The sequence below is a fragment of the Salminus brasiliensis genome, chromosome 24, assembly GCF_030463535.1.
Source record: "Salminus brasiliensis chromosome 24, fSalBra1.hap2, whole genome shotgun sequence".
NCBI classification, from domain to species: Eukaryota; Metazoa; Chordata; class Actinopteri; order Characiformes; family Bryconidae; genus Salminus; species Salminus brasiliensis.
The window spans coordinates 7494700-7521015 of record NC_132901.1 but is presented as its reverse complement, the minus strand read 5'-3'; the positions used below and the strand labels follow the sequence as shown (position 1 = coordinate 7521015).

Genomic DNA, 26316 nt, shown 5'->3' with positions numbered 1-26316 from the left:
AGCTGCATGTGATACTAGGAAGATTATGAAGCTTGGGATAAAAAATAAATAAATGATTAAATCTTTAATAATGGGATTAAAGTTAGTATGCAAATCAAGTTTGAAGTGTAGACCAAAAATCGAGTAATTGTTATTGACCATTACCAGCTTTTTCCTGTGGGTAAATTTCCAACTGATGCATTTTAAGGAGCACAGTGTCAGACTGTAATATACTGAATGCAGAAGCATAATTTATGAACAGTGCTTGTACTAAGATAAGATAAGATAAGATAAGATAATCCTTTATTAGTCCCGCAGTGGGGAAATTCTCAGTGTCACAGCAGAAAGGGATAGCAAGACACTCAGTTACAAAAATGTAGACTGAGCTGGTCCATTGAGTCCAATGCTTATGAGTGATTTCCAGGGAGGTTAGCTTAAAGATTTGATTATCAACTAGAAAGACAAAAGCAAAGTGCCTAAGAGGTTCTAGCGGGGAAAAAACTACACTACCCATAAACACTATCGGCCGTGGGCGTTACTAGGGCGCGGCACTTGGTAACGCAACTGCTTTTAGAAGTCTACTCCTCCTCCACCGACTTCATTCGTACTGTTTTCCTCATTCCACCTCTCTCTCTCTCTCTCTTTTTGTGGTTCTGCTGCAGTCGCTGTGCTTTTTAGTAAGTCACTTTCAACTTTTTATATTTTATTTAGTAAGGTTCACGTTCCCTTTATTTCTTGCGAAATCAGTCTGCAGGTATGTCCTTACCTGCGTGAGAAACGCTGGAATATTTTGTTATTTTTTTTTGAAAAAGGAAGAGCTAGCTATATTAGTTACGAGAATATAGCTAATTGTCTTTAGATTTAACCCGACTTCAGACCCAGCCTTTATCATTGTAGCTATGTATGTTTGAGTATCAGCAAATCTTAAACCTCATGTTTAATCTATTCGCAGCTTTAGCTTTGCCGAAGAGTTCATCATTCAGAAGTTACGATGGTAAGTGAGCTGTTTGAGTCTTTTAGAAATAGTGCTGTAGTCCTGTGCTAAAGTGCATTCTAACTTCTATGGGCCAACCTGCATACATGGGATGGTATAGCATTTGTTAGTTCCACTTCACCAGATAATGACATTAAAAATATAAAGGACCTTCAAACGAGTATGATTGCTTACAGAGGTAGCAACATTTCTTTAGTCTTAGGTAACTCACTGCTGGTGTTACATAATGCAGCTTGCTGATCCATTCCCTAAAGAGGTGGGATTAAGATTTTAGACTAAACTATTTTTTTTTTTATTCAAATCACAGTAACACCCTGTTAGGGAGTCTGAAGCACATCAGAAATTGCTCTTCCAAGGTTTATTCTGCAAAAAACATTTTTGTTTAACATTTTAAAAACTTTTATTGTGGTCAAGGGCGGTGGATGGTTTCTCTTGAAAAGGAGCCAAAATGTAGAGAAGGCCCCCCCCTCCCTTCTTCTTTTTTTCCCCTTTGCTAGAACGTGAGCATGAGTCATAGGTGTGGGCAGAGTTCCTCAAAGGGTGGGTCTCTGCTCTCTTTTTTTCCCCTCTCTCTGTCTCAATATTACATCCATCTGTTTAAGTATATAGACAACTCAGTCATGGTTGTCCCCGAGCTGCCACGATTACATGGGTGGGGTCCCATGTTTGCAGAGCCGGCAATGAAGCAATGGATTGTGTAAACAAATGTTTGTTCAAACGCTGATAAACACACATCCATTTATTCAGATAGATCACACGTCCTGCAAATCCCCTCTACAAACATGAGCATTTCTTTCTTACTGAAAAATGTAGTTTGATGAGACAACTCATGATCATATGTTTTTGTAAGTGTTAGGATATTGTTAAAAGAAACGTTTCAGCTAAAGTGAAAGAGTGAGAAAGATGTGATGTGGCAAATTTCTAAAGCTGCAGACCGTGTGTGTGTGTGTGTGTTTGTTTTAGACAATAAAGCCAGGTGGATTAGTTAGTTTATACTGAGGACAGCACCCAGCGTGCGCTGTGTACCAGTGAATACAATGTGTGTATTTATTGGTAATGTGACTGGAAGGTTTTAAATCTGTGTATATAATATGCTTACTGTGGCATGCAAAATCTTGAACATCCCTGGTCAAAATGTATGTTCCTGTGAATAGTTAAGTGAGTGGAAAATGACTGATCTTCAAAAGATATAAAGTTAAAGATAATACATTGTTTTCAACATTTTAAACACGCTTTCAAAGGAACCTCAAAACAAGTCTCATGCATTTTGGAAACAGGCCTTGTGGGCTTATGAAGTTAAAATAGACCTTTTTGGCTTCAGTGTATGTTTGGAGATAAATTGATGGCTTTTATAACATAGGATAATGATGCTAAACACACCTCTAAAGCTACAAAGCTTAAGGTTTTCCGTGGCCCTTACAGTCCGCTGACCCAAACATCTTCGAATCAGACCTCAGAAAAGCAGCACATGTAAGATGGCTTAAGAATCTCTCAGAACTAAAAGCCTTTTGCATGAAGAACAGGTGGAAAATATTGGGTTTATTATATAGAACCATGGAAACTGTTCTACTGAAAGTGACTGGGAACAGCATGCATTGTCAGGTACGAACTGTCTAACAATGAACTACTAAGCAGGAACAACTCCATGAAGGTCATGGGAAATGGTCTATAGAAAATAGTAAGTATTAACTTTAAATTGCACTGAACAATTGTTTAACACTAGGGTGGTCATCTGTGAACTAGGTAGTCATTATTTTTAAGGCCAGGAGGTAGTCTGAATATTCATCACTTTACTTGATCCTAACCTCCAAGTTAACTTGCCTTTGTCCAATATTCTGCTTGCACACACATGCAGTGTGGTCTGACCTTTTGCAAAAGTGACAATCTGCATTTTTGCACTGTCTGAGGCATGAGGCTCCCCACAACACTATCATGCTTGTACTTGTGTTAGTACTTGTGCCCCTCCATACCACAACCATCTGTCACTCAAACCTGAGGTGGAGGCTGCAGCATTCTGTTTTTTTTGGGGTTTTTTTTAGGCTGCATATATTGTTAAGGCCCAAGTGTAGAATTTTGTTTTTAGTCAGAAGGAACCATGGGACAGTGCTGCATTTGTTTACAGCCTATGTCCCCCTATGTGTTTATAAGCTGTGATGTCTGTGTTTATAAGCTGTGATACTTGCCTAAGGCTGTGTTACTAGCTACTGACCAAGCAGGATACCCATAGCCCATTTCTTTTTTCTTTTTTCTTTTGTATTTTATTTGTGTTATTTTAAAACTGTAAAAGATGGCAATAAAAAAAGCTTGCTTAGAATATAAATGAAATATATTCTCTCAACCATATGCCTTTTTGAATTTTGATTTTGAGGGTTTTAAGGTGTGCAAACCATGCCACTGTGTAAATATATTCTATCCCATTATGCATCCCAATAAATTGGCAATGCTTTTCTCTGGGCATTATGCAAGTTGTGAGGAATGAATGGGCTAAAGAAAAAAAGTTTAAAAAGGGGGAAAATTGAAAAGAACTTGATAGATCATCTTTACAAGAATTACAAGAAAACAGATTGCATTGATATTAAGTTATTTAAACATTTTTCTTTCCATTTCTCTTAAATTAAAATGTAAAAAAAATACATGGTTGTGTTACTAAAACTAGTTTGCAGTCCCTCTCATCAAACATACTCCAGGCCTTTGGCCAGAAACCTTGTGCATATCTTTTAGATTGAATCTGCAACACATGATTTCAAATCAGGCCGTAATGTTTTGCTCTTACAGACACACTGTTGTTTGAACAGAGGTTTTGGATTGCACACTCGTTGATAGCCACAAGCAGGATCCAGCCCTGACTCATCCCCCCATACATAATACTGTGGCCAAGACATCCATTTAGACCCTGACAATACACAGTCCTTCACACACAATGTTTAGTCCTCCAAAACACCATAATCTTATTAGAATTTCTTGTCTGGCATGAGAAATAACACCCACTAATTCCAAAAAATGCATGTCTGTTTAATTACACTTAGTCCCTGTAACAGGACTTCACAATGCATGAACAGTTGTGTGCTCTGAGCTGTGATGAGTTACTGCATTCACACTCATTTTAGTTACAAGAATATAGGCAAGTTTCTACTCAGGCCATCAAACCTTCACCAGTTCCATAGCTTTTGCATTGCAAAAGTGAAGAATGGCTCCATTTTCAAAATGTTTATCTAGATAGAAATTTGCTTTTATCACTTTCCTTTCAAGTATTAAAAACAATTCATCACAAGTAATGCTGTATTTTGCTAGCTTTGTTCAACCCTAGCATATACCAATTCAGATTGATTTTAAACTACTGGATTCCTTCACCTATTACCCAGCAGAAACCAGACATTACTGTTTGTTTTAATTGCTGTTTCTTGCTAAGTCTTGCCACACCCATGCCTAAGGAGACCCCTCTGGTAAAACTGATAAAAGCCACCTTTAGTTTCAGTTTGTCAGAAAAAGGTACATTACAGGGTTTTACTAATGTTTTTTTTTTGGTCAGATGCAAGCCATGAAAGTGTATCCTCAAGGGTACAAAACAGCCTTTCAGTTCAATTTTGCACCTTAAAACTTCACTTTTCCAAGAGAAATAAACACTGTAAACCTTTTCATACTTAGCACAGTGAACAAAATATATATATGATATATTGTAGCAGAAGATACTGAACAGTGACCATCAGGTAGCAGAGGGTTTGTTGTAGTAGTAGTAGTAGTAGTAGTAGTAGTAGTAAGGTGTGTGTGTGTGTGTGTGTGTGTGTGTGTGTGTGTGTGTGTGTGTGTGTGTGTGTGTGTTTTAATGAGTATCTGTTGTGAAAGGTATAATGTCACCTTGGTTGTCACGCAAGAGGCTAATCCAAACAGGTGGGAACTTGGTGTGTGCACGTTTCCATGTGTACATGTGCTAATTATGTACTTCTCTTACTGGAATTGTAAGCTATATGTTTCTATACACCATGACCTCACCCATGGTGATTTAAATGCACCAAATACAGGTGTAAATAATAATGCACCTTATATACCAGCACAACACACACTAACACGCCATGACAGTATATCTAAAATTGTTTTATGGGGAATGGTGCAATTGGGGCAATTGGAGCTAATGAGTGGGGAACAGCCACTCAGCAGGAACTTGAGTTTTAGTTGGAAATAAGAGTTGAAGTCCTTAAACAGAAACCTTTTCCATTTTTGATCAGTCTGAGCACATATACCCCACTTGCTTTATGCTTTGCTTCAAGGAGGTCACTTTTTAAATTCAGCAGTGACACTTGAAAATGCAATGGAGGGACATGTAAGAAAGTGGCACAACTTAATTTCCTTCCTGAATTCTTGCAAAGTACGCTTATGTTCAGTAAAAAAAAAGCCTACATAACACAGAAATATTATGAGTCCTAAAGGAAACAGGGCAAATCATATATTTGTATTAAGGCGATGTAGAAATTCACAGAAATTATAAGCAACAAACAAGTCATGGTTAATTTGTTATTTGCATGAAATGTCTGGACATTTCTGCACTGTAATAATTTTGGCTGAGGTTACATTACAGGACTAAATATGTGTGTATATCTGTGTATCTGACTGTAAGTCAAGTTTGCAATAAATGAATAAATTCTTAGATTGCAAAACCAGATAAACCAAACCTAAATTGTAATTTGAATTAATTAAAGTATGCTTAGTGTTTGTAAAATGATTACCTATGTGTCTTGAATGCACACAGCACAGATGGAGTGTGTATGTCTGTATGTTGAATAATTTAGATCTCACAATCTATGCTTCTTAAATCACATTGTTGTAAGCAGTGAATTTAGATCATGTTTTTAACTTTTTGGGCAGCTCTGTTGCCTCATATTGCATGAGATCTAATTTCAGGATTGGGCTTTGTCTTCTTTTTACGCCCACTTCACCTCTTTCTTTGTCAACATTCTACACCCACTTCCTCTCTACTCGCTCTCTCCCACTGCAAATTTCTGTGTGGAAACTTTCTGGTTAAGGCTGACGTGCTTTACTTCTTAAAGGAACAGGCAGTGCAAAACATTAAGCAGGCTTTTTGCACAGCTGCAAGGCAGTAGGAAAACTGATGCATTAGGAATAACTGTAGTAGGATACATTACAGTGAGGTTGTGGTACATTCTGAGTTAAACAATCTTAGTTGTGGGTTCAGTGGTTTTATCCATGCTGATAAAGACTTTAATTGCACAAGGGTCCAACATATACAGGAAACTTGGCCCTGATACCAGTAGCTGTGCATCAGGTTTGTTGAAACGGTTAGATTTAGTTTAGAATTACATCAATCGCAGATGCATAATACAAAAATAAATATTCATTTGGTTTGTTTCCTTGCATTAGAATATATCATTAGAAAATTGGAAGGCGTTTTAAGTAGGAGAAAGCTAAGAAATAAGTAAAAAAGCAATGCTTTTTCAGGTAGCTGTTTTTTCAGTTCATGATGTAAATAAGGAGAGGAAGTTAACAGGAATGGTGGAGGTCAGGTTGTGTGGGTATGTGAGAAAACTTGTTTGTAGGATTGCTTGAAAAGCAAATTGGAACCCCTGTATGACTGCAAAAGACCTCCAGGAAGATTGAACAGGCTCTGAAGTGGTGGTGCACTGTTACTATGCAGTGACCCCTGCATTAAAATGATTTTCATAGTAGAGTGTGAAGGGGGAAAAAGGAGCTGAATTTCATCACTGTCAAGCACTGGGTTGGACTGCTCAGGCTTTGAGGTTGTGTTGCACAGAGAACATTTCACTGATAAAAGGAAGAATGGAAGCAAACATCATACTTTTCTTAAACTAAAAAGCTGGAAATAATAAGTATATGTATTCTATAGTAGGATACTGATCCTAAACCCACCCTGACATCTATTAATTATTATCATCAGTGTAGCACTAATAATGACCAATTTCTAGCTGTTGGACCCTGCTTCGCACCTTGTCATATATTTTCATGAGATGAAATAGATGTGCTAGAGTCAGAAAACTCTTAAATGGTCAAAAATAAAATTTCATAAATAGAAGGGTGGAAGAGGAATTAACTGAACTTTTTTTTTATCTCTCTCAGGCCGAAAGAGGAACTGTGAAGCCCCAGAGTGGATTCAACGCCAATCATGATGCAGAGGTTCTTTTTAAGGCCATGAAAGGACTGGGTTAGTCATTGCACATTTAAATTTTGACATTTAAAGGATTTTCTCCTGAGTAGCTCTGAACCAATCAACATAAGATTGAGAAATCAGGTCAGCAGAGCTTATCACAAAAATTACATTAATAATGTTCTGTTTTCTAAGCTGCCATTCATGGATATGAAATTAAAGGCTATCCGCTGGATTACCTGACTGAATTAAAACAGATTAAATTAACCCAAAAATGTTTTTTTGTTAAGTAAATATGTCTTAACTTTTACTAATTCATTAACTGAATTAATGGGTAAGCATTCATCAAGTGATGGTGATTGTAGTGCTGAGGGCACTGACAGTCAGTACAGGATTTGGTTGCTCTTGTTATTTGTCTTGCCGCTTCAGTACAAAGAGTGCATTAACTCTTATTTTCCTGTCTGCTCAGGCACCGATGAGGCAGCTATTCTGCAGTTATTGACTGCCCGCAGCAACGCTCAGCGCCAACAGATCAAGGCTGCCTACAAGACTCTTCATGGCAAGGTAATATTATCACTTAAAGGCTAAGCACTTCCAGGATTAGCTTTTCTGCTGCTCTCATGAATACTGGTGTAGCTCATGAACAGTTAGCTAAGACACTGTTTAAGGTGTGTTTGAGAAGATAAAACACCATCTCTTGCAAGAGTGCTGAGCTGTCCAAGGTGTCAGCAAACTGTATAGTTTTAAAAAACAATTCTAGTTGTGTTGTTTTCCCGATAACTGTTGGTTAGATCCCTTAAGGTTCGTTCATGTCCTGTTTACTGTCTCTTTTTCTCTGAATTGTTTGGCCAAAGCATATGTATTAGAAAGCTAATGCCAGCAGTGGACTTTAAGCGCTCAACAGCAAACATTCAGTGCAGACACATACACGATCATGTGATCTCTTTATGCATTATTACTGTGGATGTGTGTTTGGGTGTACCGGGCCACACTATTAAGAGGTCAGTCATGAACAGGGATGCCATAGTTTGGGCAGTGTTGCCTGAGCAAATTTGTTTATGTTATGCAAATATTGGTCAGAAAGAGGAAAGAGTCATCACTACAAATAGTCTCCCTTAATTCAGCTGTTCGTCAGATATTAACAGACTATCTGGTGAAGTACTATATTGTTAGGTTTAGTAGTTAAGGGCAGGTTCCTGCAAAAAAAATGCATCAAACCTGTCAGTCAGAAAAAGGGCATAGTTAGATTTACAGACCTGTACATTTATGGGGGTTTTTTGGGCTCTAAATTTTTATACACAATGTTCTACCTTCCCAACTTTATCATCTAAAATATTTGGGATGGAATTGCCAACACCTAGTAAGGGTCTGATCTCAAGAATCTAATGTGGTTATCACTGCAAGTATTTTATCTTATCTGGTGTGATACTGCTACCAAAATTCATTTTAGCTTAAAAAAAACTTCAAAATGTATCTAAACATGGGATATCCTGCTCAAACCACTCAAACACTGTTCTGCCCTATAGGCAGGAATACACAGCTGACATTACTTACATAAAACCACAGAAAAAACTAAATCTACCCTAATTTGCCAAAAGTAAATATTTTGAGTCGAGTTTGAAATTAACTTTTAACATGGTACTAAAATGACAGAGCACAGAACAGATCCATGCGTCCTTTATAATCAGTTCATGATATACAAGTATGCAACTTCCATTCACACTTCATTCCATTTATTTCTGAGACAATGTACCTCCTACAACACAAGCTTTCAGCCTCTCACTCACTCACTCACTCACTCACTCTTTCTGTAGGACCTGGTGAGTGATCTGAAGTCAGAGCTGGGAGGGAAGTTTGAGACTCTGATTGTGGGGTTGATGGCTACACCTGTAATGTTTGATGTGACCTCACTGAAGAATGCCATTAAGGTAGGTACTTGCTATATGCTTAATGCTGCTATATGCTTAAAGTACTCACAATGTGCTTTATGCACAAGTGTGTTTTTAAAGCTTAAAGCAATTAAGCAGTTTAAGCAATTAAAGTGTTCTGCTTAAGTGACACACACACACACACACACACACACACACCTTTTTTTCTGTCTGTATTAAACCAACATGACATTTGCATCTAAGATATTAACACAAAGAGAGAGTGACAACATTTCTTGTTGTTAGGGGGCAGGCACTGATGAGAAAGTTTTGATCGAGATCCTGGCCTCTAGAACTCCAAATGAGATTCGAGAGATCATCAAGACCTACAAACAGGGTAAGGGCGTTCAAGGGGTAGAGGTGGATGATAATAACAATAAATAACAATAATAATGGTGAAAATAACAATATTATCAGAAATTTAAATGTATCATCATATGTCATTTCTGTGAGGTTTGTTAAAGTAAAATGCACAGGTACCAAGGGCTACAATTATATAAAAAAAAATTATAATTAAAAACACTTTTTTGTGTTGTCATTGTTGTTGTTGTCATTGTTGTTGTTGTTGTTGTAATTCAGTGTTTCACGTACTGCACTGCCCTTATTCCAGTTTACCTGGACAGTTGAACTGTTTAAGAAGCTGCTGCTGCTGCTGCTGATGGTTGTAGTGGTTTATTGTTTGTTATAGAGTATGACCGTAACCTGGAGGATGATGTGACTGGTGACACTAGTGGACACTTTAAGAGAGTGCTGGTCATTTTGTTACAGGTATGTCAATCAAGTGTTTTTGTAGATCTACGTTGTACCGCTACCTGTCTAGCTACCTGTTTCTAGTTAAATGAAAACATACTCAAAACTGCTTTAAAACCATTTTTGCTGTAATAGAGTTCTGGTAGCAGGAAGTAGCAATTCAAATTGCAGTTGAAAGCACACTATTTTTTTTCTTTTCTTTCTTTTTTTTTTTTCTTTTTTTTTTTTTTGCTCCTGTCTTTAATATCTAGTTGTCAAATATATTTTGTCAAAAAATATTAATAGTGTGTGACAACACACAAGCTACAGTCTGTAATACTACAGACTGTACTATATATATACTATACTATATATATATATATATATATATATATAGTGGAGCTCACAAAATGACAATTGACTAAGTAAAAAGTAAACATGTCTAATAAAGTGGATTGTCAGCGTTTGAGTTGCTGCTTATGTAGAGTGGACTGAATTTAGACTGTATTGATTAATTAAATAATGTTTTATCATACCATTTAAATACAGAGATTATAGAGTGTTGGATGTGTATTGTCTATACTAATGAGAGCTGTTTTGGTTTTAGGCCAACAGGCAGCAGGGTGTACAACAGGACAACATCCAGAGTGATGCTCAGGTACATATAAAATGGCATCTCTACTGCATGCGATGACCTCTCATTCATTGGGAATAACATATTCCTGTATGTTATTATTTTTTTGTGAGAGCAGGCCCTGTTTGATGCAGGTGAAAAGAAGTTTGGTACTGATGAAGATCAGTTTGTCACCATTTTGGGAAATCGCAGTGCTGAACACCTTAGGAGAGGTAAGATATTCACACACACTCAGACATTAAATACTGCGCAAATGTTTTAGGCACCTGTTAAAAAAAAAAAAAAAGTAGAATTAAAACTCACACTGTCTGGTAAACAGGCCCTCATAGGTTAGTATCAAGGCCTCATTATGACCAAACGTTAACTAATATAACTATTTTCAGTGCAAATATTCATTTTCAAATATGGAGGACCATAGAATTTCTTTTTTAACAGTGGTGAATGGTGAAAAAAAAGATTGAGATGCTGCTGGTAAAGTTCACTACAGTTTCATTTTTCTTTTAAATGATTCTTGATGGCAATCACTGGTTGATGACTGCATGCTTATTTTTATGGTGGGGGACAATCTGAATCCTCCCAATTTATCCATTCAATGCCTTTTATTTTGGCAGTGTTTGATGCGTATATGAAACTCTCTGGATATCAAATAGAAGAAAGCATACAGAGAGAAACTTCTGGAGCTCTGAGAGAAGTACTTCTGGCTGTTGGTAAGACATACTTGTGTACGCATATTTTCTCTGGTTTATAAAGTCCCTATACACATAGCACATTCACTTTACTTTCTCCTTCTCTTTCAGTAAAGTGTGCTAGAAGTGTGCCTGCCTATTTCGCTGAATGCTTGTACAATTCCATGAAGGTAAGAGTGTCAGAAAGGCATATACGTACATCTCCATGGTGCTGAAACTACTTTTACAGTACTTTCATTGACTGCAGCTTTAGAAGTGCTGTCCAAGATTAACTAATTGTGCCACGTAACTGGCTTTTTATTTTTTTATTTATTTTTATTGTCTTTAAGCTGAATTGAACAGCCTGGAAAGGAATACAATCTTTTAACCTTGCAACCTTGATTCTGTATCAGATTTATTTATTTTGAATTATACTTCTATTTAACAATTAGCAAAAATAGTTATTAAGCAATGTTTTTGAGACAAGAAAGTTAAGTTCTGGTGACATTTTTAGGCTTAATGCTTAAAATTATTTGTAAAAGATTTAATGACCGGTTTATCCCTTTGCAACCTGACCCTATTAATACCCTCAGTTTTGTCCTGTTAAACTGGATACACTTTAGTATTAATGCAGTCAGTGCATTTAAGTAGCATGTGAAAAAAGCAGTACCATCAAATGAAACTGAAATATGCAATTATGCATTCTCTTTACAACACTTAACAATACAACATAAAATACAATGGGAACTAAAAGGGAACCCTGGGGAACACCATAATTAATTTAATAGCTGCTAAAGGAATTAGCTACAAGTGACACAAAAAACATCCTGTTAAGTAGATGGATATGTTGTCCCAAATCATTTGATTACTCTTATTTGTTCATTACATTTGTATTTACAAGCCAAACTTGTAGTTTTTTTTGTTACATATATAATTACATTCATATCACTTGGCCTCAGACAGCAACAAACTGCAACCCCCTTCCATGCAGTTACAATTTATTGACATTATTATTCTAACCTGCATTAATGGACATACTTAAAATTGCTGATTTTAAAATGTAATTATTATTGTTTGAGTGGTGTTTCTAACAAGTCATTTAGGTAATAGTTTGGAATCACCAAGAACAGAAAGTGTCTAAACAGAGTTTCAGAATTGAGATGTGCTGGTATGAGTACTGCTGATATTAACGTTGCTGATAGGCTATTTTAACAGAAGTGGATACAGTGTGTTGCTGATGTACGTGTCTGTTTCTGCAGGGGGCAGGCACTGATGATGCAACCCTGATAAGGATCATGGTCTCTCGCAGCGAAATTGACCTGCTCAACATACGTGCAGAGTTCAGGAAGCTGTTTGCAACTTCTCTGCACAACATGATTAAGGTACGCATAACAATATGTGTTTAAGGCCAATATCTTATATGTAAGATGTGCTCCACATTGAAACACAGTGCATCATCTTGTCATTGTGAAATGAATTATTTGAACAATTTGTCTTTCTCTTGAACAGACTGATACCTCTGGTGATTATCGTAAAACCCTGCTCCTGTTGTGTGCTGGCGATGATGCCTAACTCGGATCAACATTATAGAAAGCATTTCTGGTTAAGACCAAAGCATTCATTAGATAACATACTTGTTTATTGACAGGGCCATTTTTAATGAATTTCAGATGTAATGAAATTCTAAATATTTATTGTTTTGTATTTGCAACTAATAGCAATAACTACAACTAATAGCATTAGTTTTAATTCTCTATATTGATGAAGGCTATTTTGTTTATGGAAGTTTTATATGCTTGTCAGTACTTGTGTAAGAGTCTGTACTGTGTAAAATGTGACCAACTATAAAGGAAACGCTTAAACAGAAAGGTGTAGACAGACGGTGCTATGTAATCACACATAAGATGATGTCATGTTATTTCTTATATGGCTTTAAAGAAATTAATATGTATAAAAAATCTGGTGGGTTACTCTCTTCCATGTATTTTTGCATATTTGCATATCTGCGTCAATAATGCAGAACTAATACAGAGATGAAATCAATCAGGTGTGTGTGTGTGTGTGTGGTTGGGGGGGGGGGTTGTATGTTTCCTGAGTCCTTGATTTTGAGTTGTGTCCATTCTTAAGAAAATTTTATATGGTTTTACTGGATTTTATTTTTTTCCTTTATAGTATCAATGGTTATTTCAGCCAAGGGGGGGGGAAATACCAGCTATTAGGGCATAGGGTGAAAATTACATTTCCGTTTTTGTCACTATACAATGTACAGCAAAATATGTCCTTCACATTTGACTCAACTGTGGTAGTGAACACACACATCAGTGAGCGTACACACTCACACACACACACAGCATTGGGCAGCCATCTCCAGCGCCCGGGGAGCAGTGAGGGTGAAGGGCTTTTCCTATGGGCCCGACAGTGGCAGCGGCCGAGCCCAGGTATCAAACCCACAACCCTATCATCAATAGCCCGGAGCTCTAACCGCTGAGCCACCACTACCCCTACCAATTAATGACAAATTATTACAAATGATGTTACTAAAGAATTCTTCTGTTTTATGGGTTTAGTTATTTTACTCCCATCTTTAAATATTGTTTAAATGAACATCAAATGTCCATATGTTTAATTATCATTATACCTGAGCCAATATTCCATTCTTGGCCAGTTTTTCAGAACATTTTATAATTAGAAAGATCAAAGCAGTTGGTCTAAAATCATTTAGTACTTTAGGGGTGATGGTTTTTGCTATTCGTACAGCTGATCTGTACATGCTCTCTACCACTAACTACTTTACGATCTGGGCTTTTTCTAACACTAGCCATGCTAAAGTGAACTACCTTACCAGGTCTGGTCTTTCCCATTGCAATATTAATATACTCAGTACAATCATTAGTATCTAGTTGTCTCAGGCAATGCAAGGCCGATCCCCCTCAGATTTTTTTTTTCTGTCAGCCTGTCTTTCCTTGTTTTGGTAACCATGATTATCTACTTATTAACTACTCAAGTGCCTTTTGGTAACTACGTGAATGACACATTGAACTATGACATAGCTGTGTCATGACGAGCTTAATCACGACACAGTATCATGACGAGTCTTTCTAATGGCGCCCTCTTCTGTCCAGGATGAGTACTGTACAGGACCATATGCACGGTTTTGACAATTGGACTGATCATGCAACTGCCAAACCCTTTCCAAGGCACATCTGATTGTAGTGGAGCTCATTAGCTTTGCTTAAAAGACCCCTGCCTTGCAAGGCCTCACTGTGAAGTCTCTGTTAACCTAATAGAGTTTTCAGCCTTTGCTCTGTTAGTTAGTTTACCTGGGTATGTTTAACAGATGCAGCCTGCCCATTCATTATATATCGTTATACTCTTACTGATGGAGTTCTATATAGAAGCATTTACATGCTTAATTTAGGGTGACCATATTTTGGGTCACTGGAGGTTCAAGCAGGCCTAAGTCATAAGACGGTAGCATGTGTGTGTGAGTGTGGGGCTGTCAGCAAGAACAGTTTGTCCACAAGCAATTGTAAATCGAAATGTTCTGAATTAATTTGTTTACATCTTAACCAGTCATGCAAAATGTACGTTATTTAAGTAAAGTAAAGATAACTCTTAAAACGGAGTAAAATGAAAATGGAAATATTACAGATAATCTAATCTATAGTACACACACAGGCTTATTGTTCATGTGAACTACATTGACTACAATATAACAAGCTGACTTATTAATAAAGTATAGACGTGTGTAGTAACCATTTAGGGACCCAGGATTTTTCATTAGTTTGTTGTGTGATTATGTATTTGTTTTATTCAAACATTTTAAATTGGGGCCCCTCAGAAGCCTTCTGGAATGCTTCTCTCTACACTTATTTTTGATTGAGAATTATAGACCCCCTGCTTCATCATTTAGTTTGCTCTTTTGCACTTTGACAGAGTTTTAATGCTTACTAATCGAATCGTATCTAATCGAAACAGGTATAATACCTCTGTAAAGCTGCCTAAGATGACTTGCGTAACGAGTTGGATGACCTGTGTGGAGGTGCAGTTAGAAGCAAGTTCTCGCCAGCAATAGAACTGGACAGACCTGATCATCTACACATGCTCAAGCACATTGTGAATTGACCGCAGAAACTGGCACTTTTGGTTATCATCATTAAGATTATCTGTAGATAAGGCACATGCCTAATTGCCTGATACCCTTTAACCATTCTAATTAGTTGGCTAGCAAACCTAGATAGCGCACAGGAGTTAGTACCTAGCCTGTAACCAAGAAATAGAACCATTGTGGTGTGTAATGGTGTTGCATTTTGCCCAGATTTCCCCAAATATGTCCTTTCCTGTCTTATTTTTTGGAATCGAGTAAATTCTGTTCTTCTGCCATCATCTCCTATAGTCAGATCTAATTATCAGCAACAAAGACAATAGAAAAGTGCTGTCTGAGGAGATCTGGGAATGGGGACGTTTCCTCGAACACTGCACTGAACACAATAGCACTAGATGTGGGTGTGGCTCTTAGGAACAAGTGCTTTTAAAAGCAGACGCGTCTACTCTTTCTCTGGTGTCTTCAATCTTCGTCTTTTCCTCATTCCATCTCACTCACTCTCTCACTCTCTCTCTCTCTCTCTCTCTCTCTCTCTCTCTCTATCTTTGCCGGAGAGTTCATCAGTCAGAAGTTACTATGGTAAGTGAGCTTTCTTTCATTTAAAAGTTGATTTTAACTTCTACAGGTTCTTCTGACAGTTCCATTATACAAGACTATAGTCCAAAAGTATTAGGGAGTCCTTTTTGTTTAAACCCATGCTGCTTTAGGGAGCTCTAATTCAATTTAAAATGGTCCTTTCAGTTTATTCTGCAGTATAAATTGTTAAACAAGTGTTAAAGGACGATGATGGATTCTTCTGAACAAATGTAGAGATGTTTTTGCAAGGTATTTGCTAGAACGTGTGCATGACTCATAGATGTGGGCAGAATTCCTCAAAGGGCTGGTCTCTGGTTCTCGCTCTGTCTTTCTCAATATCACTTATATCCCTTTGACTACACAGGCTAAGACACAGTCATTTTTTCTGTCCTGCCACCAAAGTGGTGGAACGAGCTTGCCTTGGTTGTCTGACTGGCAGAGTCGCTCGCTGTCAAACGCAGACTGAAGACCCACCTCTTCCAAAAATACTTGGGTGAATAACACAGTGGTCACTTTACTGACTTGTGTTTAGTGGTGTCTAAGCTTAGAGGTATCTTTGAATTATTAATCTATTCAAACTAGCTGAGGTTTTTCTTGGGTAAATAGCAAAGCACTTTTGTAAGTCGCTCTGGATAAGAGCGTCTGCTAAATGTCTTAAATGTAAATGTACTGTAGAACTGGAAGTCCAGAGTGTGGGGCACATTCAGCTCTTCCCATTTCAGAAACACATTTTTAAAACTAAATACTATTTATCAGTTATTTAAAATGAGGAGAGGGGAGGTTGAAAATGATCTATTAATACTTATTTTTATTTAGATCCACTGGCATGTATCTCTTTGGCAACCTTTTTGTACCTCTCTTGTTTTGTCTGCCGTTTGCTCCAACAGTTTTAAACTTGCTAATGAAAAGAACTCAAAGTACTTTTAAATGAAGTCGCTTCTGGTGAAAATATTTCCATTCCACCTTAAATAGAGCAGTAGTTACATTCTGTGACTGTGCAGCTCTGTCTAGTTAAACTATAACAAATCATGATTTCACCAATTTTGCTAAGCTCTTTCTAAAAGAGAAAATCATGCGTGTTTTAAGAGTATACTTACTATGAAAAATGCTTGTTCAATCCCATAAAAACATGTTTGGAGAGGTTTGGATCAGATCCAACTCCACCCTTTGAACTACTGGTTTTGCATGGGTGGGGTTCTGTTTGTAGACCTGGAAGCAGAGTAATGGATTGTCTAAACAACATTTCGGTCAAATATTGATGAAGACATATTAATCTCATTCAGATCCACAAATCCCCTCTGTAAACATGAACTTTTCTTAGCTATTGAGAAGTGTAGTTTTAAAGAGGAAAGCTACTGACTTATGGTTGCTTAAGTTAGGATGTTAGGATTATAAAAGAAACTACAGATCAACAAAATAAGAAGTGAGTGAGAGGGATGCAATGTCTATCTGTCTGTCTGTCTGTCTGTCTGTCTGTCCATCTAGGGTCACTGTAAACTGTTGAATACAAAATGATCTGATTTCCAAAGGAAAGTTAAAGATGAGACATTTGTTTACATATTTTAAGCAACATTAGTGCATTACTTCTGATTTGTACAATTTTAAAGTAAAAAGAAAGAAAGAAGCACCATGCAAATATTTGGGTGGCCCAAGAAATTTGAGCTCTCAGATAACCTTAGTTAGACCTTAGTTAGCTTCTTGGGGCTAGGGCTTGGTTAAAATAATCATTAGGAAATATCACAGAATGCATATTTTAAAGCTCTGACTTCTGACTTCTTAGACTTGTTCTTATACTACGTATACTTGATTATTGGCTTGTGTTCCAGCCAATGGCATAGAGAACATTTCACTGACAGAATGGATTCAGTTAAATGCTAGAACATTTTGGAAGCAACCATCCCATCGTCTATAAAAAAAAAAAAGGTAAAGATGGAAAAATGCTGGCTTCTACAATATGATAATGATCCTAAACACCCCTCCAAACCAATAATGGATTACTTTCATAGATGCAAGCTGAAGGTTTTTCCATTGTGTTCAGACATTTGCATGACACTGAATGTACAGTCTAACACAAAAACTTTGCACATGTTGCTTTTTTTCTTGTTTTTTTATGTTGTTGTTTAAAAAGGGTTTTGCAGAGTCAGTACTTAGTAATGCCTCTTTTATGGAAATACAATGCAATAAAAATGTCTTTCAGTTATTGTAGATTAACTTTTCCCCCCACTTCTCTAGTTTTGAGATTTGAGAGTTGTCTGGTCATAGCTTGGTCTATGCTATTTAGGTCAGGTAACTGTGATTAGCAGATTGTTAATTGTTAACAACAATTGCAAATGCTAAACTGCTGTGAACCAAAGTACATGACAAAGCCTGGCTGACACAAAGCCGACTTACAGTACCCTTTATAATGTTTGGAACAAAGACAAATTTTTCCTTGATATGCACCTCTACTCCACAGTTTCAAATTTTAAATTTAATTAGACATGATTAGAATACACATTCTAGATTTTAATTTTTTTCAGCATGCATTAATTCCAGTTTCATCATATTAAAATGGCAACCTTTTTTCATCATAATATTTGGGACATTTGGTTTCACAGGTATTTATGATTATTCAGGTGTGTTTTTCAATTGCTTTATTAGTGAAAGCATAAGATGCTTAGGTTAGCTTTCAAGCATCTTTGGTTTCTGTAGTTGCCATAGTTTAACCTGAGAACAAGAGCTGTGTCAATGAAAGTTGAAGAAGCTAATATGAGGCTAAAACAACAAGAATAATACCATTAGAGATGTTGGTCTGGAATGTGTACATTAATCAGGTCTGATTTGATAAAAAAAAAAAAAGCGGGGCATATCAAAGAAAAATGTTTTTGTCCTAAACATTATAGACAGCACTGTATAAAAATTCTATAATAATGACTCAGATTGAGGGACCGGTGTTGGATGGACAGAAAACTGAAATGTATTTGTTAAGTTCTTCTGTGATGTTGGATTGCGTTGGATTACTACATAGACTGTGCTTATGTTTATAGAAAAGTTTGACCAAAAATTTGCAAAAGACTGTAGATCAGTCATCAGATCAGATTTACCTGCTTTGTTCTTTCTGTCCCAGGCCGGAAGAGGAACTGTGAAATCCCAGAGTGGATTCAATCCCAATAATGATGCTGAGATTCTTTGGAAGGCCATGAAAGGATTCGGTAATACACCAAAACATGGTTTAAACCAAAACATGATTGACAAATAAGGCCAATTGAGTTTTATCACAGAAATTACATAATAACATTGTTTTCGTTTTCTAAGCAAAAATATGAAATTGAAGGTTGTCTTCTGAATTTTATGACTGTATTAAAACAGATTAAATGCATGTAAACTAACCCCGAATGTAAACATATTTAGCAATTGTATGTTCTTATTCAATTGTATATTCAAACATGCACAAATGTATATACAAAAGTGCTAATTTGTAAAGGTTTCATAGAATGCATTAATTTAGTAATTTGCATCATTCTCTAATTTCTGATTTTGTTGTTTAACATGCTCATTTTGCCTTAAAATCAGGAATGAAACTGATGGCTTACCTTAAAGCATAATTTGTTTTTTAGTACTATAACAAAAACATTGCACTTCCATTTACCATACTCATGCTGAATGTAGTGCTGCAAGTGTGAGCAGGCAGCATGTACCGTCAGCCACCAGCAGGGGGCCCAGCCAGCAAAGTATGAAATCTGGTGGGGTTGGAGCAAAGAACTCCAAGCCCCAGAATCCCCTGCGGTAATCACTACTGACCAAACCCACCTGTGTGGCACGGTATAAATACACCCAGCCAAACACAATTCCCCGTTGCGCCTTTGTAGAGGGTCGAACGCTGACAGTGGGTTTAAGTGTGAACAGTGAAGAAACGCTGAAGTTAAAGAGAATACAGCTTACGTTGCGAACAGCGAAAAGCTGAAATTAAAATAGAAAAGCATTTGAGTTTTTGTCTTTTGTTTTTTTGTGTGTGTTTTGAGTTGTCGTTTGTCTTTTGAGTAAACACCACTCCTGGTTTTTCCTTTCAAGCCAAATCTCACCAAGCACACACCATAAAAGGGGTAATTTCATTTAATAATCATAAAGCAAAAAGTTCAACTGCACTTGAGTCCAAACCCCACACCACACCATAACAGCAAGCATGCACAGTCAGCATAGAATTTACTTACTAGCTTCAATACAAAGAGTGTGCTCTCTCTCTTATTTCATTGTCTCCTCAGGCACTGATGAGGCAACCATTCTGCAGTTATTGACCTCCCGGAGCAACGCTCAACGTCAGCAGATCAAGGCTGCCTACAAGACCCTGCATGGAAAGGTGACATTAGCAGTGTTTTTATAGAAAAATAAAAAAGTACTTTAAGACCAGAATGTCTATCCTGTGAGGGTCACAGTATTTACACTCCTAGCATGGAGCTGATTTAGCTCATGAACAGTTTGCCAGTTAGCTGAGGCACTGACTTGTGTTTCAGAGAAGAGAAAACACTATGTTTACATACAAACTGAAGATACTTAGATAAACCTAATGTTCATTTGCTTGTTGTAGTAATTAAAACAACTAAAAGTAATTTGAAAATATATTGGTTAAACCATGCTAGTTAGATCAGTGGTAGATCTTTCTATCTGTTTATCTTCACAAGTTTTAGATAATCAGTAGGACACTTGTAAGCTGTAAATAAAAATAAACAAATGTTAGATGTGTCCTGAAAAATAAACAGAACTTTAGATGAACTGACACTGTTGGCTTTCTGAATTGGTAGCATTAAGCCAAAAGCCGAACTATTTAAAAATGCACTTTCTCTCACTATAGGACTTGGTAAATGATCTAAAGTCAGAGCTGGGAGGTATGTTTGAGAATCTGATTGTGGCACTAATGGCTACACCTGTAATGTTCGATGTGACATCACTGAGGAATGCCATTAAGGTAGGTACACACACTATATAAAGATTCTAATGATGTTTATAACATTTCTAACGACGTTGTCAGCCAGGGTCATGACTTTGCTATACTAACCTAAGTCTCTAAGCCCAGTTTGTGAATTTGTTTGCATTGTTTGTACTATGGAAATGAGTTAAATAATCCCAACTTTGTTCATTCGATGTAGATATTTACAGCAGTGAAAGTCTGTAGAAGAATTCTTACCTGCTTTCCAACATTATAAGATTTACTGCCAAGAAGCATTGTTACAACAAAGAAATAATCTACCACAAATTTCCTTACTTTTGTTGTATTTTGTGTTTTTGTTTAGATAATGTCCCCACTAAATACATACATACATTCTCTTTCAAACACACTGTGCTTGTAGCCACCTGACAGTGTTTTTGATTTGGTTTTAGGGAAAAGGAACTGATGAGAATATTTTGATTGAGATCCTGGCCTCTAGAACTCCAAATGAGATTCGAGAGATCATCAAGACCTACAAACAGGGTAAGAGTGTTTGCAAGGTAGAGGTGGACGATAAGTTGAGAATAACCATGTTTTAAGACATTTAATGCACCAGCACCAAAATAGTGGAGCTACATTTGGAAAGACTTTGATACTTTGAGTAGTAGTTGTTGTTATTCAGTGTTCCCTGTACTGCTCTGCCCTAAATCCACAACAAGACTCTTGCTGTTGTTTACGTGTAAAAAGTGCTGTTGCTGCTACTGCTGATGGTAATTGTGGTGGTGGGTTGTTTGTTATAGAGTATGACCGAAACCTGGAGGAGGATGTGACTGGTGACACTAGTGGATACTTTGAGAGAGTGCTGGTCATTTTGCTACAGGTATGTCAGTCACAAATTATGGATAGTCAGTTATGCTTAATAACAGCACTTTTAGTATTGTTGTAGAGCTGTTATATGATTTGGAAATTTCCAGTCTTCCAGTCACAAATTCTGATTACAAAACTGCTCTTGGCTGGATTTTTTTGTATAGTGACCACTGTACATGCATGTAAAAAAATCTGTCAACACTATTGAGCCTAATATACTCATATCTAGGGAATCCCATTCCCACCACTTAAATAAATCCATAATTTAAGTCATTACTATGCTTTCTTGATATTTTTGATATTATTTCTCTATATTTAAGTATCATCATTATTTTGAGATGCTTTATGCTTTCTGAATGGCAAAAAATGACACAACCTACAATCAAATGTACACATATATGGCAAAACGAAGTATTTGATATTGCTTGGATGGACAATTGCATATGCAAATGCATATTGCTGCTTCACAATAAAATACATGCATTTTTGAGTTCTTTTTTTTTTCCCTCTTCATTTGAACTATAGCTACACTGTATAGCTACACCAGTACAAATGCTCTAAATTACTTGGAAGTATCTTATTTTACATTAACTTCCATTCCACATTTTTGCGTTCTCCTGTGATGTTCCCTTTTTGGAGTTACATGTTTTTCATTGGGCAGCGACAATATACTATTGATATTTAACTCTATACAATATCATATGATTTTAAAACAGGGGTTATAGAATATTGGGGTGTGTAATGTCTGTAGTAATGAGAGTTATTTTGTTTTAGGCCAACAGACAGCAGGGTGTACAAGAGAGCAATATCCAGAGTGATGCTCAGGTATGTATATATCCTCTCTACTGCACACAATGTCACCCTATTCACTGGGAATAATGTATTCCTCTATTTGTGTTTTGTATGTGTGAGTGCAGGCCCTGTTTAATGCAGGTGAAAAGAAGTTTGGAACTGATGAAGATCAGTTTGTCACCATTTTGGGGAACCGCAGTGCGGAACACCTTAGAAGAGGTCAGTTATTCACACACACTCATTCAAACATGCATAGTTAGTTAGTTCTGGACAAATTAAATATATATATAAATATATATATATTAAATATTATTATAAATATAAATTCAATATCACAATATTTCCAAATATATTGAATGATCTTTAACCTTGTATTAAAACTAATGATCGTCCTTATTGATCGATTTCTTGTGTTTTTCCAGTGTTTGATGCCTATATGAAACTGGCAGGATTTCAGATAGAAGAAAGCATACAGAAAGAAACTTCTGGATGTCTGAGAGAAGCACTTCTGGCCATGGGTAAGACACAGACACACACACACTTTCTCTTTTGGACATTAACAAATTTGCATAAACACCCTTCTCTCTCTCTCTCAGTAAAGTGTGCTAGAAGTGTTCCTGCCTATTTCGCAGAGTGCCTGTACAAATCCATGAAGGTAAGGATGTCAAAATGCTTTTCTGTTTTCCATGATGCTAAAACTAAGTTTAACTTACAGCAATTTTGAAAGAGCTATTCAGGGTGAGGAACTGTCTGGAAAGATAGTAATATTAATGTATAACTTATTAATATATACTATTCACAATATTAATATAATGCACATTTATGAAAATGGCTACATGTAGACAGATACTTATATGGCTCACTGACATTTCAGAAGAGAATAGATTAATTTTTTTCTAACAATAAACAATTCAGATATACTTAATTTTCATGAATATCGGAATAAAAAAATCTAGTGACAACAGGTCACTACATGAACATACTGTTCAAGTTCTCATCCTGATTGGTCAATGATAGCTCTGTAAAATTCTGATTGGCCGAGGTTGTGCAGAAATGAATATATTAAGTTGTCCTTTTACTATCAATTTGAGTTTGGCTAATAGATTCTAAATGCAAAATTCAACAACTGCTGAGAAGCACATTGCTGGAGCCAATGTTTATTTTCTAGACAATTATTTATTGTTTTGTTTATAATAAATTGTATTATAGAAAATATTGTGCGTTAAAGGTTGGTTAAGTAAGTTTGTTGTACATCTACTATTTTATTCTTGCAGTTCTTGCCACCCACTCTGGAAAGCATGCCAGTCATTGACTCTGAGTATGCACATTCAAAAATAATACAGGTGGCCAAGGTAGCAGCAGGGAGAAGGTTAGCAGAGAGGGGCAGTGCCATTTTCAGCCACTCTTGGTTTAGTTGTCAACCACTCTTTGTCTTTCAGGCTAGGAGAACATTCCATCAAGTTACACTGCCTGTCTAAAAAAGCCACTAAAAGCAAACATGTTAAACCTCAGTAAAAGCCCCAAGAACTTTAATGTAGGAGAAGGCATGTTGATGATGTGTTTCGGCATTTCACCATCATGAAAATGACGTTACACGTGTAGTATTGTATCAGTATTGTAGAATATAAGTAACATATGAAATAACTATATAAGTAACTGTAAAGTTTGGTCCATGCTGCGCACACACTCCACTGCATTTGTCTAAAGCAACGCTGAAGACTGCATATGTACATCAGAGAGAACAAGAGACAGTACAGACTGAAGCTAGAGGGATACTATACCACCGCAGAATCCAAACACACGTGGCAAGGCCCACAACACATCACAGATTACCAACAGAGGAGCGGTGGGTCACAACTAGCCGCACTAGCACTAGCACATTCTGCTTGATGAGCGAAACAAGCTTTACACTCACTGAGTATTAATGACACTGGTGATATATTATACTATGTGTTGTTGATGTAAACATCTGCTGCATCTGCAGGGCACAGGCACTGATGACGCAACCCTGATAAGGATCATGGTCTCTCGCAGCGAAATTGACCTTCTGGACATACGTGCGGAGTTCAGGAAGTCATTTGCAACTTCTCTGCACAGCATGATTAAGGTACGCATATGCAAATGTACATTCATTCAGAGCTTTTATTACATGCAATGCCAGGTAGTTTGTATTGAATATCTATCGTGAGTTATGAGATTTTGACATGACAGACTAAAAAAACTAAATGGTGAAAACAAATGTTCTTTCTCTCTTCTACAGAAAGACACCGCCGGTGACTATAGTAAAGCACTGCTACTGTTGTGTGCTGGTGATGATGCCTAATTCAGAGCACATAAAAAAGGTTGTATTTCATAATAAAACATTGTTGATTATTGACAGGGCTATTTGTCATTGAATTTCACAGATTCCTTTTTAAATAATTGTTATTCTCGGTTTATGTAACTTATAGCAGTAAATACAACTAATAGCATTAGCTTAATCAGTTTCAATGAAGGTTATTTTGATTATGGACATTTTATATGCTTGCCAGTACTTGTGCAACAGTCTGTATTGTGTGAAATTTGACTTGCTATAAAAGTTGTACAAGACAGATAGTGCTGTGTAATCAAGCACAAAGTGAGACCAATATTATGTTCTTATACTGCTTTAATAAAAATATAAAATATATTATATTCAGATTGGCTTCTCTCTTATTCTGGCTTGTATATGTATATTCACTGGCCCAAAACATTTTTGATTAGAAAAACTTTTCTTAAACACTTCAGTACATGATTAAATTAAGAAATGGCTCAAAAAAATGCGGAGCTGCCTATTGCTTATCTCCATATTTGTTTTAAGTCACTTCTAAATGTTACCAAATTAATATCAAGTACCAAGTAATACCAAGTAAATACCAAGTAATGTCTGTGTTAGATAATGTTAATGTAAGTTTTTTATCAATAGGGGGAGTAAATATTCTATTTCTAGGTGTCAATAATGATCAGAACCAGTGATCCATAAGTCAAAACATTGTGATAAAGATATCTGCCTAATTATATATTGTAATACAACATTTTTAAAAATGTTTAAAGAAAAAGGCTTTTCTCACTTACAAGCATAAACGTAAACGTCTGGAGTTCACTAAGCTGTACTGGGACTTCAACTGGGACCCTGTGCTTTGGTCAGATGAGACCAAGATGAAGCTTGTTGGCAACAAACACTCTAAGTGGGTCTGACGTAACACAAAAGAAAAAAGCACCTAATGCCTACTGTGAAGTATGGGGGAGGATCAGTACTGCTTCATTGGATCTTTCAGCAATATAATGACCCTAAAAGTGGACAAATATATACACAAATGGTTCACCAAACACAAAATCAAGCTCCTCCCATGGCCATCTCAGTCCCCAGATTAAGTTTTGTCTCTTGACAAAAAGGGGTTGTACAAAGTATCAACATTAGGGGTGCCAATAATCATGGCATACATGATTTTATGTAAAAGAATTGTTTCTTAATGTGGGATTTTTCCCACTAAACAATTGCACTTGGGGTTGGGGTTTTCTCTTTTTTTCACACTGTTGTCCTATATTATTAAAAAAAAAAAAAAGAATTTATTAGAGACCTAAGCACACATTTTAACAAGGGGTGCCAATCAATGTGGAGGATGCTGTAAATGTACTTTGTATATAGTAGAACATAAGCACTAGCTAATGAAAATACAGCTTTCTATTTAGCTTGGCAAAAATAAATAAATAAATAGATAACTAGCTTGGCGTCTAACTTGTTTCTCTCCATGCCTCCAAAACACAGATTCCCATAGGTTTTGAGGCATTCTTGGCAGGTCAAAATAAAACTTTTTTTAAATAAAAGAAAGATAGCTGATTATGTATGTTGCACTGTTGCTGTCTCTCTTTCTCTATCACACTTGCTGAACATCAGGGAAATGCAGACTTCCCATTTACTTTGCCACATCTTTACAGTGTGGTGTGGTGTTTGTGCAGGCACTTTGTTCTGTTTGTGTATCTCTCTCACTTCATCTACAGTAGAATGGC

At 36.6% G+C, this 26316-nt stretch overlaps 2 protein-coding genes and 1 long non-coding RNA gene across 3 annotated transcripts in view; 2 read left to right on the top strand and 1 right to left on the bottom strand.

The window, feature by feature from the left end:
• LOC140547088 (uncharacterized) overlaps positions 1 to 26316 on the bottom strand; it is a 45646-nt gene that overhangs the window by 2841 nt on the left and 16489 nt on the right. The window contains exons 2-4 of the long non-coding RNA XR_011978390.1: positions 19916 to 20049; positions 18809 to 18891; positions 16823 to 16934 (exon numbers count right to left, since the gene is read on the bottom strand). This is a non-coding gene — a long non-coding RNA (uncharacterized lncRNA). The remainder of the gene's footprint in view (positions 1 to 16822; positions 16935 to 18808; positions 18892 to 19915; positions 20050 to 26316) is intronic.
• Positions 561 to 13087, top strand: LOC140547083 (annexin A5-like). The gene is made up of 13 exons (XM_072670613.1): positions 561 to 656; positions 932 to 973; positions 7061 to 7145; positions 7558 to 7652; positions 8903 to 9016; positions 9263 to 9353; positions 9705 to 9784; positions 10353 to 10403; positions 10498 to 10591; positions 10991 to 11086; positions 11177 to 11235; positions 12304 to 12426; positions 12554 to 13087. Exons 2-13 carry the CDS (start codon positions 971 to 973, stop codon positions 12614 to 12616), a joined length of 954 nt encoding a protein of 317 aa, XP_072526714.1. The 5' UTR covers positions 561 to 656; positions 932 to 970; the 3' UTR covers positions 12617 to 13087.
• Positions 15658 to 24904, top strand: LOC140547084 (annexin A5-like). The gene is made up of 12 exons (XM_072670614.1): positions 15658 to 15728; positions 18832 to 18916; positions 19967 to 20061; positions 20554 to 20667; positions 21081 to 21171; positions 21429 to 21508; positions 22270 to 22320; positions 22413 to 22506; positions 22710 to 22805; positions 22884 to 22942; positions 24272 to 24394; positions 24548 to 24904. The coding sequence occupies exons 1-12, from the start codon at positions 15726 to 15728 to the stop codon at positions 24608 to 24610; spliced, it is 954 nt and encodes a 317-aa protein (XP_072526715.1). The 5' UTR covers positions 15658 to 15725; the 3' UTR covers positions 24611 to 24904.